The sequence below is a fragment of the Peromyscus californicus genome, unplaced genomic scaffold (genome assembly GCF_007827085.1).
Source record: "Peromyscus californicus insignis strain IS unplaced genomic scaffold, ASM782708v3 Scaffold_21__1_contigs__length_65335640, whole genome shotgun sequence".
NCBI lineage: Eukaryota > Metazoa > Chordata > Mammalia > Rodentia > Cricetidae > Peromyscus > Peromyscus californicus.
Genome location: NW_026294514.1, coordinates 45,805,359 through 45,820,964, shown reverse-complemented (window position 1 = coordinate 45,820,964; position 15,606 = coordinate 45,805,359). Strand labels below are relative to the sequence as shown.

Genomic DNA, 15,606 nt, shown 5'->3' with positions numbered 1-15,606 from the left:
CGGAACGGTGCCCTTCTCCAAACATGAATAAAAAGAAAGTCTAGAAGAGCAGATAAATTCTGTGGCATGCAGGTTACCAAATTTGAATAATACATATAAAACCTTTTTTCCCCCAGTTGTTTTAGACAGTCTTACTATGTAACTCAGGCTAGCCATGAACTTGGGATTTTTCTGTCTTCGACTCCATAGTGCTGGAATTAGAGCTGTGGCCTACCATACTGGCCTAGAAATCTAGAATATAAAGAGACTAATAAAGAGCTCTGAGATTGAATCAGTAATAAATGATTACTTTTATTAAAATGACAATAAAATTTTATTAGTAAAATTACTGTTGTATCACTTTTTCAAAGTAATCAAAGAAAAGCCTAACACTTGATGCATTCCTTATAAGATCTACAAATATTTAAAGAACTAGTACCAGTTTTCTCAAAGTATTTTAAAAAATTGAAAAAGAAGGAATCCTTAAAAACTTATGCATACCTATAACAGAAAAGGAACAATCTCAGAAGAAATTTGTAGACCAATACTGCTTATGAACATAGATATAAAATGTTAAATAAAATGCTAGGAAACTACATTTCATGGCACATTATAAAAGATCATTCACTGTGATCAAATGATTCATTCCTGAGATGCAAGAATGCTTCAGTATAAAATAGCTGATGAATTAACAGAGTCAAACACAAAAAGCATAGGGAAATTTAAGTAGGCACTTAGAAAGCATTTTACAAAATTCAAAATTCATTCATGGTATAATACCCTACACAATTCAGGGTGGAAAGACTACTGTAACTCAGGAGAGTCATTTATGACAAACCCACAGCTAATGCCATACAGAATGGAGAGATAGTGGAAAGCATCCTTCTGAAGTCTAGAACAAGACAAGGATGCCCAGTGTCATTGCCTTTTGTCAACATAGTACTGTGAGTCCTTGCCAGACCAATTGGTAGGAGAAAAAAAATCAAGGGAATCCAGAATAATGAAGAAAAAAGCAAACTGCCCTTGTTAAAAGGTGAACTGGTCTCATGCACAGTGAATTCTAAAAAGACTTAAGAACAAAAAACTGTTGGAACCAGTAAATTCTATAAAATCAAGGATCCAAAATCAGCACTCAAAACACATTTGTATTTCTGCATGTGCTTGGTCTTAGCTGAAAGGCTGAGACCAAGTGATCATATTTCTGTATGCTGAGAAAGCTACCTGACCAAAAAAAAAAAAAAGAAGAAAATAACAATCCCACTTTGAACAGCTATAAACACTAGCCACAAATTTAACAGAGAAGTGAAAGGAAATGAAAACTATAAAACATGGATGAAGAATACTGAAAAACATACAAGTAAATACAAAGATACCCTGTATGTATGGAAAAGTCAATATAGTTCGAATGTCCCTGTATGGTATGCAGACTCATCAACAAAGAATTACAATAAATAATCTCAAAGTTCATAAGAGACTATAGATAAACCCGAATAACCAAAACAATCTTGAGCAAGAAGCTGGAGGCATCATAACCAGACCCAGAAATATACAAGGAAGTTGTCATCAAAGGACATTAAAAACAGAACTGTATTTCAGTGAGCAGAATAGAGAGGCAGAAACCAGCCCACTCATTGTGACCAGCTGATTTTTGTTAGAGCCAAGAATTCACAATGGCTCTGTTAGGGAAGTGGTGTTGGGGAAATTAGATGACCGTATGTATGCGTAAGAGTGAAACCACTTTCTCTCATCATTACAGATATCAAATAAAAATCTAGTAAAGCTTACACATGAAATCATGACTCATGAAACTACCAGAGGAAACCAGGGGAAATGCTTTAAGATACTGACCTGGGAAGTGGTTTTTTGATACGTCTCCAAATATGGCCAACAAAACCTTGTTTGCTGCATTCACGTCAAACTAGGAAAGCCTCTGCGTTGAAAGGAAGCCATCAGCAGAGTAAAGAGGCAGTTTAACAGAGTCAAGAAAGCATTTGCAAACCGTACAGCCGAAGGGGTTATTTCCACAGTACATAGGAATTCACGTGGCTCAATAGCACAGAAACCAAATAAACCAATTAAAAAGAAGGATGGTCTGAATAGACGAATAGACTTTAGAGCAATTTTCTATTTTTTATAAAATTTATTAAGAATATAAACCCTGTCTCGAAAAACCAAATATATATATATATATAAAATCACATCACTTTCCCCCTTCCCTTTCTTCCATCCAGACCCTTCCAAGTCTTCTCCTTCCATGTTGCCTCCATTCTCAAATCGATAGCCTCTTTTTCCCCATTGTTATTATTTTACATGTATATATCTTTGTGTATGCACAGGTACGTAAATACAACCTGCTAAGTCTTCTTGGTGTCTGTGTGTATATGGTTTGAGGGCTGACCACTTTCTAATGAACGGCCTTTTAGAGGGCTCATCCCTGGGAGCAGCTGATCTCCCTCTCACCAGTCACTCATTGCCTGGAGTTCCTTGTCCTGGGGTGTGACCCCACGAGTCTCACCCTTTCACAGTAGCATTTCTTCAATAGATTTTTTTTCTTAGAAGAAATACAAATGGCGACAGACATTCACGAAAGATGTTCAACATCTCTAGCCATATAAATTAAAACCACCGAGGCAGCCCGTTGTTCCTTTGAGAACGTCTGTTTTTTCAGAAGACACATGAAGCCAAGGCTGTGAGGAAATGAAGAAACGTCTGTATCTTTGTGGGGAATGTTAATTAGCATAGCCATTATGGAGATCAGTGTGGAGCTTCCTCAGAAACCTGAGCACAGAATGATGTGATCCAGAAACCCCATTCCTAGGATCATATGAGTAACTGAAATGGACCTGTAAAAAAGATACATCTCCATTGTTTACCCTACGCTATTCAGAGTAGTCAGAGTGTGAAATCAACCTAAATGTCCAGGAGCTGGATAAAGAAGAGATGGCGTTGCGTGTGCACCATGGCATACTGTTCAGCCACAAAACCCTTTGAAATCCTGCCGTAGCCAGCAGCATGGATGTGCTGGGATCGTGTTATTATGTGAAACAATTCAAGTAGAAGACGCTTGCTGTGTGGCAGCCCAGAGTTGAGTCATCACTACAGAAGCTGAAAGAGTAGGGAGAGGGAAAGCTCGAGAGGCCCGTCAACAGGTCCAGTGGTCCAGTGTTATAAGTCCTGGTTTTCATGGCATGGTCACTAGAACATAATTAACAATAATACATTATGTATGTCAAAATAGTTAGAAGAATTTTGACGTACTCACCGTAACAAAATGAGCAAAGTTTAGAGTGGTGGCTATGCTACTTCCTGAGTAATTTGTTTCCTGACACAGCCGTGAATGAAAGCATCACATTGTAGTTCATATATGCACAAAGTTTTGGTCAATAACATACTTTTTAAATTAAGAAATGGAGAGAGAAGATATTGATCATGTATCAAGTTCACTTTGAGGTGATTAAATCTCTGAATTACTTAGCTTTATTGCTGTAGTCTCTAGGCTCTTTAAAGCACATTTTAAATTCATGCTCTGAGTCTTAATGTGCAATAAAAAGCCAACACATTTTTTGTATAACAGTTCTGAATTTGTGGCTCATCCTTGTGTAGCTGGAATTTTTTCCCATTATATAGTAATCATGAAGTCATCATTAGGACAGGGCAGTAACTACTCTGAGGTTTATAGCAGGGTTGATTTCAAGTTTCATTCTGTGTGGGCTTCATTACTTATTACTTATTATTAAACATTGTACTTGAATGTCTCGTGCTCATGAGTGTGTGGACTTTCCTTTGTCCGTTTGTAGACTGTCTTGTCTCCTTTACAACATTTAACTGCATTTCGTGTTGTTCGCAGATGTCTATTTCTACAGCCTGTATATGCCACAGATTGTACTAGACCATAGGGCTATGATGCTGAGAAGGAAATGAACAAATGTGTTGCCTAATATGTCTGCACTCTAGAAGGGAGATAGATAATTTAAAAAAAAGAAAAAAAGAAAGGGAAAATTGGGGCTGAGAGATGGCTTCCAGAATATCCGAGTTGGATTCTCTCAGCATCCATGCTAAATGTCTCACAACCTGTAACTCCAGCTTGAGGGAATCCAACACCCTTTTCTGATCTCTGTGGGTACACACACACACACACACACATACACACACACACACACACACACACACACATACACACATACACACACACCTTTAAGAATATGTGATGATAGGGTCAGAAAGGCAATAGTCATATATTGTAAGGAGAATTATGTCAATAAGGAAAAGGAGGTGAGAAGTTAAATTGGGGTGTGAAAGTGGAGATTGTATATTGTGTAGGTGGCCAGAGTTAACTTCACAGAAAAGATATTTAATGAAAGCTGGGAAAAGAAGTCAGGAAAGGAGATATTACCTGTGGGGCTGTCTGTCTTATGAATTAATTCATGTAGCAAACCAACACACCTCTCTGAGGAAGGAGTGCATATCATGTTTTAGAACAGGAAGGTAATGTCAGTGCTTGGAGACTAATGAGCCAAGGAGGAGGAGTGGCGGGAGATGAGGTAGGCAGACAGTAGTGAGCTCAAATTAGCATACAAAGGAGTGATCCTTAGGGACACTAGACCCTAATTGCTGTGTTAAGAGTAAATTGGAAGAAAAAATGTAGAAATCATATATTTGTCTGAAATGTTTTTGGGGTTGGTGTTATTAGTGCATGCTGTACTTCTGTGACATTTTACATTTTCATCTCTACTGCACTGTGCTGTGGAACAGCAGAACATATTCCCCCTCTCCAGTGGGGTTTTAGTTTGTTTTATCCAACTTCTTGCTGTTTCTCTCATGTTCTCCTTCTCAGCTTATAGCAGTCACTCCTGCTTTTTCTGCCTGGTTTTATAAAGTTGGAAAGTTGTATTTCTTAATAGTTATATTAAAATGCATATTTACATTTGTATCTGCACACGTCCTATGTGCTACAGTTAAGCCTAAGGAAGAACCACACCGAAGTTTTTAATGCATTGCATTGCAGTTCTTCTGGCATTGAGAAGTGTGGTCAGTGGGCTACTTCTCTATTTCCTGCTGCCCATTCTTACACCTAACTACTGGTCTGTTTAAATAGGAAAGCCAGGAAGAACATGACAGAGTGTGAGAATATGTTCCTTACCCAGTGACAGGAAATGTGAATGAGCGAAGATAGGAGACTGAAGAGAAGGCTCAGCCATTAGGAGAATGTGCTGTTCTTGTGGAGGACAAAGTTCAGTTAGTCTCACAACCGCCTGTGAATCTAGCCAGCTCTGGTCTCCGTGGGCATCCACACACATGGCGTATACTCACATGGCACATACATTTAAAATAACAAAATAATTCTTCTAAAAAGGTACTAAAGCTCTGAGCTTGCTGATTTCGAAGGCATTAGCACCGATACTCTTTATTTCTTTATCTTCATTTCTTGTGTGAATGATGTTTGGACCTTTATTTTTTTTATAGTCAATACTACCTTGAAGTCCTGCTGTAGAAAAACCCATTAGATTAGCAAATACGAAATGACTTTAGACATTAAGATATTTATTGTTTTACTAGGCTTCCTCAAACTTTTGACAGTGTTTTTGGTACTGAAAGTTTATTGAATGGAGCATACAGGGAGATACGTGCAACATCTTTCTTGTGCCTAAACTTGAGTGGGCACCTGTCTTGTTGGCTTGGTCATCACGTTAGTACAGTGCAGTGCAGTTCTGTTAGCTTCTCTTACTATAATAGTGATGTGTCCTGCGTATTTTGAAATTTTTTCTGTCAAAAGATTTGGCAGTAGACTAGAGTCTCGTTTTCCCGTCTACTTTTAATTTTCACTATCTAACAAGTATGTAGTTGAGGGTTGTTAAATGTATTTGTGTCACTGTGCACTGACAGCCCTCCTTAAATAGAACTTAACTCATGGATGAAGATGCTTTTTCTGAAACAGTGACTCCTAATAATTCTGTTTTGTTGTTCTCCCTCCAGAATCTGTATCGATTTGAGGGCACTGGGTTTTCAAACATCCCTCAACTTATAGATCACCACTTCTCAACCAAACAGGTCATCACCAAGAAGTCTGGGGTGGTTCTGCTGAATCCTATTCCTAAGGTATGCTGCACTGCTGTTTTTTGTTTTTTTTAAAGAATGCTTGTTAGCGTTTCTCACAGTGAAGAAAGTTTTTAAGTTATGTGTTAATGCCAGAGACAAATCACTTCTGTGAATACCAGTAACTCCGGGCAGAGCTGAACTCTAGACCTCCTTAATTTTACTAAGATCCATTGCCTTCCTTCTGAGGATTTGCTAGGCTACAAATGGTCTCATTTCTTCCTTTCCCACTTCATCTTGAGAGATGTGAGATTCATGCTTTGAAAGGGTCTAGCAAAAGATTTGAAGATGAACACATCAAAGAACATGTCTAGCAATTAGGAGTTAAGTCAGAATTTTAGGTAGGAGTATGAGGTGTGCAGTGCAGTGCAAGTTCGGAACAGCTTAAAGCTATGCTGCTCCTCTCAGAAAGCATAACTTTCTGGGCAGCCAGGTCAAAGGTCGCTTTAGGCCATTTTTACTCCTAAGATCTATCACGAAACAATTCTTTCATGTGCCAAGAGACGTGCGAGGTTAGGAATGGGCCTGTTGTAGGAATGGGCATGTTGGTGTGGTTCAGGTAGCACCTGAGGGACCTCAACGACAGTGCACCAGTGGTCTTGTTGAGCCTTTTAACACTTGGGTTGGGGATGGCAGGAGCCCTTTCCTTTGAGGGCTGTGCAACATGAAGAATGGTGTCGAAATGGGAAAGACATTACAATTGGTAGGTGACATGTATCATTTGATTTTTATAGATCTTAAGGGCAGCTTCTAATTGAAGTGACAGTCCCAAGAATGCTGATATAATTTGAAAAATTTAAAAGTTATGGTGATTTTCCTTGTTAGCCTAGAAAATAATGTCTGTTTAGAGTGGTCAATCTCATGACTTTACCATTAATTTGTTAATAAAAAGTGAATTGTAGTTCTAATCCAGTGTTGTCCCTACAGTGTCGCCCTCCCCCCAATTTTCACTTCAAACTCATCTCATAACATCTAATTCCAGTTTATTCTTCCCTCCCTACACCCAGCTTCCCAGAACCCACAAGCCTGAGGTTACCTTTAGTGTCTCCTCTATACCCCAGCTTCTCCAGTTAGATGACAAGTTTTGTGTTCTTAATTATACACTTGATAGTGTGAACTTCATTCCCAGTATATCCTATTATGAATCACTTTAGTAACATACAGTTACCCATGTCACGTGAACACAAAATAAACCTCTTTTACATATCTTGATTCTTAACTTCACAAACCAACTGAATATTTGCACAATCTGTAGGCTTAGTCAGAACCACATTAGAGATCAAATTCGTGATAGAAATTAACTTGCAGATCTGGACTTGAGGAGAAATATATAATTTCAAATAAAATTACACCCTTCACTATATAAAAATTTCCATGAAATGAACTTAGGTAATGGATTAGGTTCTCTAGACTATTACATGGTCAATTATTATTTTTCTGTCAGATCTCTAATACTTTGGGGTTGATTATCCCATCATTTTATAGCAGTAGCTGTGCAAATAAGTGAATGCTAGAAGCCGTAGAAGGTTAAAGAGCTATATATGATTGTTTTATGAGGTAAAAACTTAAAGCTTATCCACCCATTAACCTGATATAAAGTCCTAGTATTTGAAATATGCACATTAGTATCTGTTTATTGTAAACATTGTTACACACTTGGTTCAAAAAATCATGTTATTCATTTTAAAGATAATTGTAATACAGAGGTTATGAAGGACAATTTTCAATTCTGAGTGGAGAACAAATTGATATGGATTTTGTTGTGGTGGTATTATTACCATATATCTTCCTTTGAAAAGTTATTTGTACTCTTATTACTGAATCTATTTCTTGATTTAAATTGTGTAAGAAGTTAATATATTTGACCATATAATATGTCATCTAAAATTAGATATAAAATATCTAAGTTTCATCTTTCTAGACTTTATTTTTAGCCTACATAGAGAATGTTATTTTGCTTTAGGAGCAATTTTTGTTTCCCATTCTCTTATTCATGAAAATATAATTTTATTACTCTAATGCCTACAGTAACTAAAATAGTTTTCAATTTTTATTCTTTGTATTTACTCACAAGTTCAGGGAAACTAGACAACCAGAATGGGGGAATTGCCTGATTTTTACAGCTTAATAATGCTATTACTGAATGGGTGCCTTAACCATCTGCTCCTTGCCTGCTGACTGTTTTTTCCTGTACTGCCTCCCAGACCCTGTGTGGGAATTTAGGACAGGGGAAGTATTGTTCTAAGTAGGACTGTTTGATCACCTGTAATTGTTATCTTAAAGCGGCAAACCTAGTGGGCTTCCATGGCCTGTTCTTTCTTAGTTTAAATGTTTTCTCTACCTCAAGCGCAGTGCAAGTTCTGTAAGGCCAGCATTTGTAGAGGGATTTCTAAACAGTCTTATTAAATAAGAAACACAGAGCCAATTACAGGGGTAATAGCCAAAGAGATCAGAGAACTAGGGAAGAGCCACAACTACCTTATCTTACCACATTGCTGCTGTCACTTCCAAAGAGAGAGCTTCTTCCTGTGTAACCTGTGTTTTTATTGCCTTTCTGTTCTGCTTTCTCATTGGCTCTTAGCCCAGCCACATGACTTCCTCATCACTGCCTATCTATACAGACCTCCAGGTCTCTATGGTTGGTACTAGGATTAAAGGCTTGTGTCACCACGCTTGGCTGTGTCTTTGACCACACTGAGACTCTGCCTGCCATGTGATCGGATTAAGGGCGTGTGCTACCACCGCCAGACTTCTGCTTATGACTTGCTATGTGACCTCACTATGTGACCTCAATATGTGACCTCACTATGTGACCTCTGATCTCCAGGCAAACTTTATTTAATAACATACAGATAAAATCACATTTCAGCACAATTAAATATCCCCACATTCCCCCTTTTATTCTAATAAAAAGAAAAAAGTATATAACTAATATAAGAAAAACTATATACAATAATTACAATAACTATATACAATATATGCAAGCAATAAATACCTCAACAAAGTCTAGTCCATTTGTATTTGACAGACTCAGAGAAAATATTCCATTATCTATTCTACTTGGTAAGTAATGTACCTGAATCATTTTCTATCCTAACTTATATTACTAACAGAGAACTATTTTATACTGTCTTTCAAATTTATACACTTACACCTCTCTAGTGAGTTTCTTTTCTGAAATTCTTAACAAGGAAAAACTATAACTATAACTATCTAATCTTCAACTAACTATAACTATCTAATCTTCAACTCACTATAACTATAACCATAACTATCTAATCTTCAACTCCCTCAGAGACCCAAGAAGGAAATAATATCACCTAATAAAACAGGAAATGTAAACAAGTGACTTCCAAAAAAATGTGAGTTGACAGAAACAGCCAGCTGCCTGGACAGTCACCTGAGGTTTCTCCACAACATTGGGGCGTCATCTTCAGTCTGTAGGCTTAGTGTATCTGACAGACTCATTTGTGAAGTAGAATGTACACAAGGCCTACAGTTCAACCTCATATTCGGTGCAAGTTGTCTATGTACCAGATAAACCCGAATTCCAGTAGTGTCCTGTCATGATTCAGGATTTTAAATTCTGGAAATTGTTGATGTTTTTGGAATTCAGCTGTCCATTCTTCTTGGCTTGTGGGTGACTTCATCTCGGCATCCTGTTCTTCTCCACATCCCATTCTTCTCAGCTTGTGGGTGGCTTCATCTCTTTTATTAAATATCAGTCTACCATTGAGAGGTTAGACTCCGTCAACCTAGTTACTCTTTCGAGATTAACTGTTTCAGCTACTCTTCCACTGCACATCAGAAGCCATCAGTTCATTGCCTGTTCAGCTGCCTTCGAAGAAAGGGTCACTGTACCTTTTCCAGATTGCAAAGGCCACTTCAGCAATGGTGCCATATTGTCCTGGCCTCAGAGGATGCCTGTTGCTAAAGCCACAACCACACTTGTCCTTTGTTTTGTGTCCTGTCTGTCCATTTTGTCCTGTTTGTCAGCAGTCGATTCAAGGACACTTTGTTGTCCAGTGGTTAACTTTTGCCACAATGAAAGTTAACTCCAATTGCAGTTTCTTCAATACCATATCTTCTCTGAAGTAGATTGGTGCTGCCATGAGCTGACATGTCTCATAGTCATAAAAAAAGAAAAAAATTCTAAGTTATTGAAACATTTTAAATGCCATATTCTGTAGATCTCTGAAAGGTTTGAAGATGACCTGTCTCTCTAAAATACATCTGCTTGACCTTGAAAACATACCTAATATGACTACAAGTTGGATTGTAATGTCTAACTACTAACTTTCATTTCTTCATATCCTAATAGTTGGTAATAATAACATTCAAGGATTAGCAAATTGCATTACATTATTAAGCGAACTGTATAAGTACAATATCTTGAAGATTAGAAATATACATTTAGCATTTTCTAACTATCTCAATCTCAATATATATAGTTTGTATACAACATACGAAAATCCAATCCAATGTAAAGTATTTAAAACTAGTAATTGTCTTTTAAAAGTGGATTCAATAATTATCTTTTTATCTATATCCTATGTATATCTTTTCTTTTCAGAGTAGATTCAGGAATCTACCCTCTATTCTATCATTTCTATATATCTTTTTTTCAAACAAGAACCTTAAATCTAATCTCCTTTGCTTAGCTCTTTTTCTAACCATTAACAACAACAACTTGTAACCAACCCTCCTAAGCAATGAAAATTATCCCAAACCCAAAACCCATTGAAAGACCAAAAACCACCCACCTCACACTACCTTTTTGGGAATGTGGGTATTGTGTTCTTAAAATTGCTTCCTGCTGGTTGTAGGCAAAGTCATCTTTAGAGGATTCTGAAAAGAAAAATTTTGGGTTAATTGTCAAGTTCCAGGAAAGGTAGCTATATCATTTGTTGTCCAGTCTCTGCCTAATGCCAAAGTTCAGGGCTTATCTCAAGTCCTTGTTCAAGTAGTCTGTGAAACTGGATCACCTTAGCTAGCCATCTCAAAATTGTTCTGAGCAGTAGTCCAAAGCTGATCTGTGGGTGATGTTTGTCAGCTTAGTGGTATTATTATTTTCCATGTGTAACTGTTGTCGTGGGGCCCCACCATCTTTCTGGAGTCTTCAAATTCAATGTTAGGCCTGGTTGTGATTCCCTGTAGAAAACTGATAGAGACTTAAACAAAAAAATATGTATAGGCTGCTGAATCAGGAGACGCTGCCAGCTGCTGCTGCCATGAGAAGCAAGATGTAAAGACAGAACTAGAAAAAGGTACCAAGCCATGTGGCTAAACATAAATAAGAATTATGGGTTAATTTAAGTGTAAGATCTAGCTAGCAAGAAGCCTGAGCAATTAGGCCAAACAGTCTTAATTAATATAAGCGTCTATGTGTTTATTTGAGTCTGAGTAGCTGCGAGCTGGGTGGGACCAGGAAAACTTCTGGCTACAAACATTGTATTTGACTCAGTATCTGTGTCTTCCTAGTATCTGGAAGAGGGCTAGACAAGAGTAAGCATCAGTAAATGTTAAAAGATTGACTCCATCACTTAATCCCTAGGAGTTTCAAGGAATACTTATACCTTCATCCTCTTCCTTTCCAGTGCTGGGGATTGAGTCCAGAGCCTCCTGAGAACCTAGCAGACACTCAGCCATGTCCCCAGCCTTGGCTGACGTTTTCATGTGCATTATCTTCTGTAACCCTCCCATATTGCTATGGGATATGTTTTGTTAGTAGTTCTCTACAGTATTGTTGCTTTTAACATCATATAGGATGATGAATGAGGAGCTATTGTTTTGTATGGTGAAGGACCTGCTGAAGAGAACATAACTGATAGAGGGAATGCTGGGAATTGAATACATGTTGTTAACCACACAGATTAGAGCACAGACTTTAGTAGAAGCTAGAAGAACTGTTTATTTCAAGGAATGTGAATGTGGATTCAAGAAAAGTAAGTCTTCTCCTTTGATAAAATGCTAAATTGGAAAGAGATGTCCACATATTCAAACCTATTAAGTCTGTAAAAAGGCAAATCATGAAATTAGTATTCGCAGAGCTGGAATTTGTGATGCAATGTAGAATTTGAGAAAATATAAATAAGAATTATAAGTAAGAATTCACCTAATTTGACCTTTAAATGGCACTTCAGAAGTTATTTTATTGAGTAAAGCTAGTATTTCTTCCAATATAGCTTTCACTGGGAGAAATTCTCCCAGTGGTCTTCAATACTCAAGTGTCATGAATAAATGCACGTCAGTCAGGCAGAGAGCTGCTTCTTGGGCCTTAGGTACATGCTTGCCTCCTGGCAGAGTCAGGTGACTGTGACTGTTTTCCAGACTTTAGTGTGGATTGCCAAAATCTTATAGGCAGCTATGTTGAGAAGGTAATGAATTTCTCATGACTGAAAGTACTACCTCGTCTCCAGAAGAGAGGCTATGGCAGCAGCATGAGGGGTCAATGCAAGCAAAGAGTTATTCCTGAGGGCAGAGGAAGGCTGGAAGGTAGGGGCTTTGTAAAGAGCCATTCCTGAGGGTAGAGGAAGGCTGGAAGGTGGGGGCTTTGTAAAGAGCCATTCCTGAGGGTAGAGGAAGGCTGGAAGGTGGGGGCTTTGCGTTGTTTCAGATAACTCAGATGGCTTTCTGTCTGCTCTGCTAAGGTAGCCTGTAGCATGAATTCTAATTGGTCTTAATAAAACCCAGAGCCAGATATCAGGTTAAATGCTGAAAGATCAGAGAAGTAGAGCAGCAGCCACTAGTTCTTACCTCTAGGACATCCTCACCCTCAAAGGGCTCTGACTGTTGTCTTTTCACACCTTATATCCCTTTCTCTGCCCAGCCATATCACTTCTTGTCTCAACCTCCCTAGTGCCAGGATTAAAGGGGTGTGTGTCACAACTGTCTGGCTCTGTTTCTCTTTTAGACTGGATCAGTCTTATGTAGCTCAGAGTGGCCTTGAACTCACAGAGATCTATCTGCCTCTGCCTCCCGAGTGCTGGGATTAAAGGTGTGTGCCACCACTGCCTGATCTCAATGACTAGTTAACTAGTGGCTGGCTTTGCCCTCTGATCTTCAGCCAAGCTTTTTTGTTTGTGTGTTTGTTTGTTTTTGAGACAGGGTTTCTCTGTGTAGCTTTGCGCCTTTCCTGGAACTCGCTTTGGAGACCAGGCTGGCCTTGAACTCACAGAGATCCACCTGGCTCTGCCTCCCAAGTGCTGGGACTGAAGGCGTGCGCCACCACCGTCCAGCTTCAGCCAAGCTTTATTTGTTAGGGTAGCCACCTCTCCCAATGTTGCTATCTAAGATTATCTTATATAGTGGTTATGACACAGGTTTTAGTATGTTGAGGTTTTCTTAGGTTAGCTTTTTTGTGAAACCAGAGGGACTTCCTTTTCCCTAAATCTATACCCCTATTTCTTAATTTATTAAGATCCATTGGGTAGCTTTTAGAGATAATTTTTCATTTAAATAATGAGAATACTGGAAAATGCACATGGTTCAGTATTCATTTAATAGATGTTTACTTCTTATGCACTCTATGTTTAGCAGCATTCTGAATGTCATGAATAAATGCTCCAAAAATCAAAGAGTAAATAGGTAACGGGGTCTGTGCTAATGTGGTGCTGTGGGGCTCTGTGTTATATGGAAAGCAATAGCTACTGCTTTTCATTTTAAAAAATACTTAAATTTTAATTTTTGATGATTGGAGACATGTTGGCCTTGAACTCACTGTGTGACTGAGAATGAACTTAAACTCCTGGTCCTATAGCTCTACCTCCCCAGTGTCAGATTAAAGACAACAATACCACACCTGACTTGGCTTAAATATTATGATCAAATAAGGTTTCTTGGTATAGTTCAGGTATAGGTGTGAAAATAAAAGAGCTAACTAGGTAGTTATGTAGGGGTAGCAGTAAAATGATTAACAATTTAGCATGGACACCAACCCATGAGAGTGTTTGGTTGGTCTGCAGGTATGTTTTGTAGATGGTTATCCTCAGTATGTATATATGTGTGTGTGTGTGTGTGCACATGTGTGTATGAATGTAGGTATGTAGGGATGAACATATATATTTATGTTCTCTGGGAAAGAATGCTGTTCACTCCAGCGTAAACTGTAGGGACCAGGGTACTGGAAATAGCTGTACAAGGAGGAGTCTGGGAAATGCACAGTGATGGATTAACTTAATAACTAAGCATATATTTTTTAAATGCCAATTGTTTGTTGAATAACTTAAGACATTCACTTTGAGCAGAAAGAGCATCAAATTTAGCAGGTTTCATAGTGAGTGTCTTGAAACAGAAAATTCATTTTAATAATAATGAATTTTAAGGGGCTTTTTAAAAATTGATGTAGCCATCCAAATATATAGTTGTAAATTCCATGCTTGTCTACTGTTGTTTTGAAGCTATCTGTAGGTTTGTAGTTAATTCTTTTATGCTGTCATTTAGATGGGAGTTTTAAAAGGTGGTGTGTGTTTAAAATTTGAAAGGAAAGCAGCTTTTTTTTTAACTCTTGAAAAATGATATAATTAAATATGTCAGATTTTATTTATAGTTGTTAAAATCCAGTTTGGGGAAAATTTCTGAACTAGAATACACACTGTTTACACTTCTATGTAGCTGGAGAATTTCTCTCCAGCTCCCGCCAAGTCCCGCCAGTCCCGGAGCCCACTTATAAAATAAACACACAGACTCTTACATTATTTAAACTGCTTGGCCATTAGCTCAGGCCTATCATTGTCTAACTCTTACTCTTATATTTAGCCCATTTCTATTAATCTATACTTTGCCATGTGGCTCGTGGCTTACCGGTACTTTACATCTTGTTCGTCATGGCAGGGGCTGGCAGTGTCCCTCTGACTCAGCCTTCCACTTCCCAGAATTCTCCTCTCTCCTTGTCTCGCCTACTTCCTGCTGGCCACTGGACAATCAGTGTTTTATTTATATATAACGATATCCACAGCACTTCTACCTAATTTAAAGTTTGATTTTTATTATTCCTAATTATGTGTATGTCTTTGTGTGGGAATAGGTGCATGTGAATGCAAATGCCCATGGAGCTGTGAATGCAAATGCCCATGGAGCACAAAGGTGTCTGATCACTTGGAGCTAGAGTTAAAGGTGACTGTGACCCACCTCACATGAGTGTTGGGAACCAAACTGAGGTCCTCTGTAAGGAAGTATAGAACCACTCTTGACCACTAAGTGATCTCTCAGCTCCTTTAAAATCAATTCCATTCCTTAAAAAAAGAAAATCAATCAATTAAGCCTATTGAGAGTATAAAAACACACACAAAAAGTACACACTGATCTGTAGGAATACATCAGAAATACATAAGTCTCCATGTGGACCTTAGGTTTGAACAAAGAAAATAGAGAGTCTTATGGTAAATTCAAGTTATCATCACTGTCAGCCCCACCACTGTAGGCAAGTCAGCTTGCTATAGCTGTCTTGCTGTGGAGCCCTAGGTTTGATCTTCAGAACTAGATGGGGGTGCTATCCTTTACTATCCGAGTCTCAGAGAAAAACCAGTTAGTCCC

General features: G+C 38.2%; 1 protein-coding gene across 3 annotated transcripts in view; it reads left to right on the top strand.

Moving 5' to 3' along the window:
* The window catches only part of Fer (FER tyrosine kinase), a 346,826-nt gene that overhangs the window by 153,783 nt on the left and 177,437 nt on the right, over positions 1–15,606 (top strand). For all 3 annotated transcript variants that reach the window (XM_052750228.1, XM_052750229.1, XM_052750230.1), the window contains one exon: positions 5,953–6,075. In XM_052750228.1, coding sequence (XP_052606188.1) covers positions 5,953–6,075 — 123 coding nt within the window. The remainder of the gene's footprint in view (positions 1–5,952; positions 6,076–15,606) is intronic.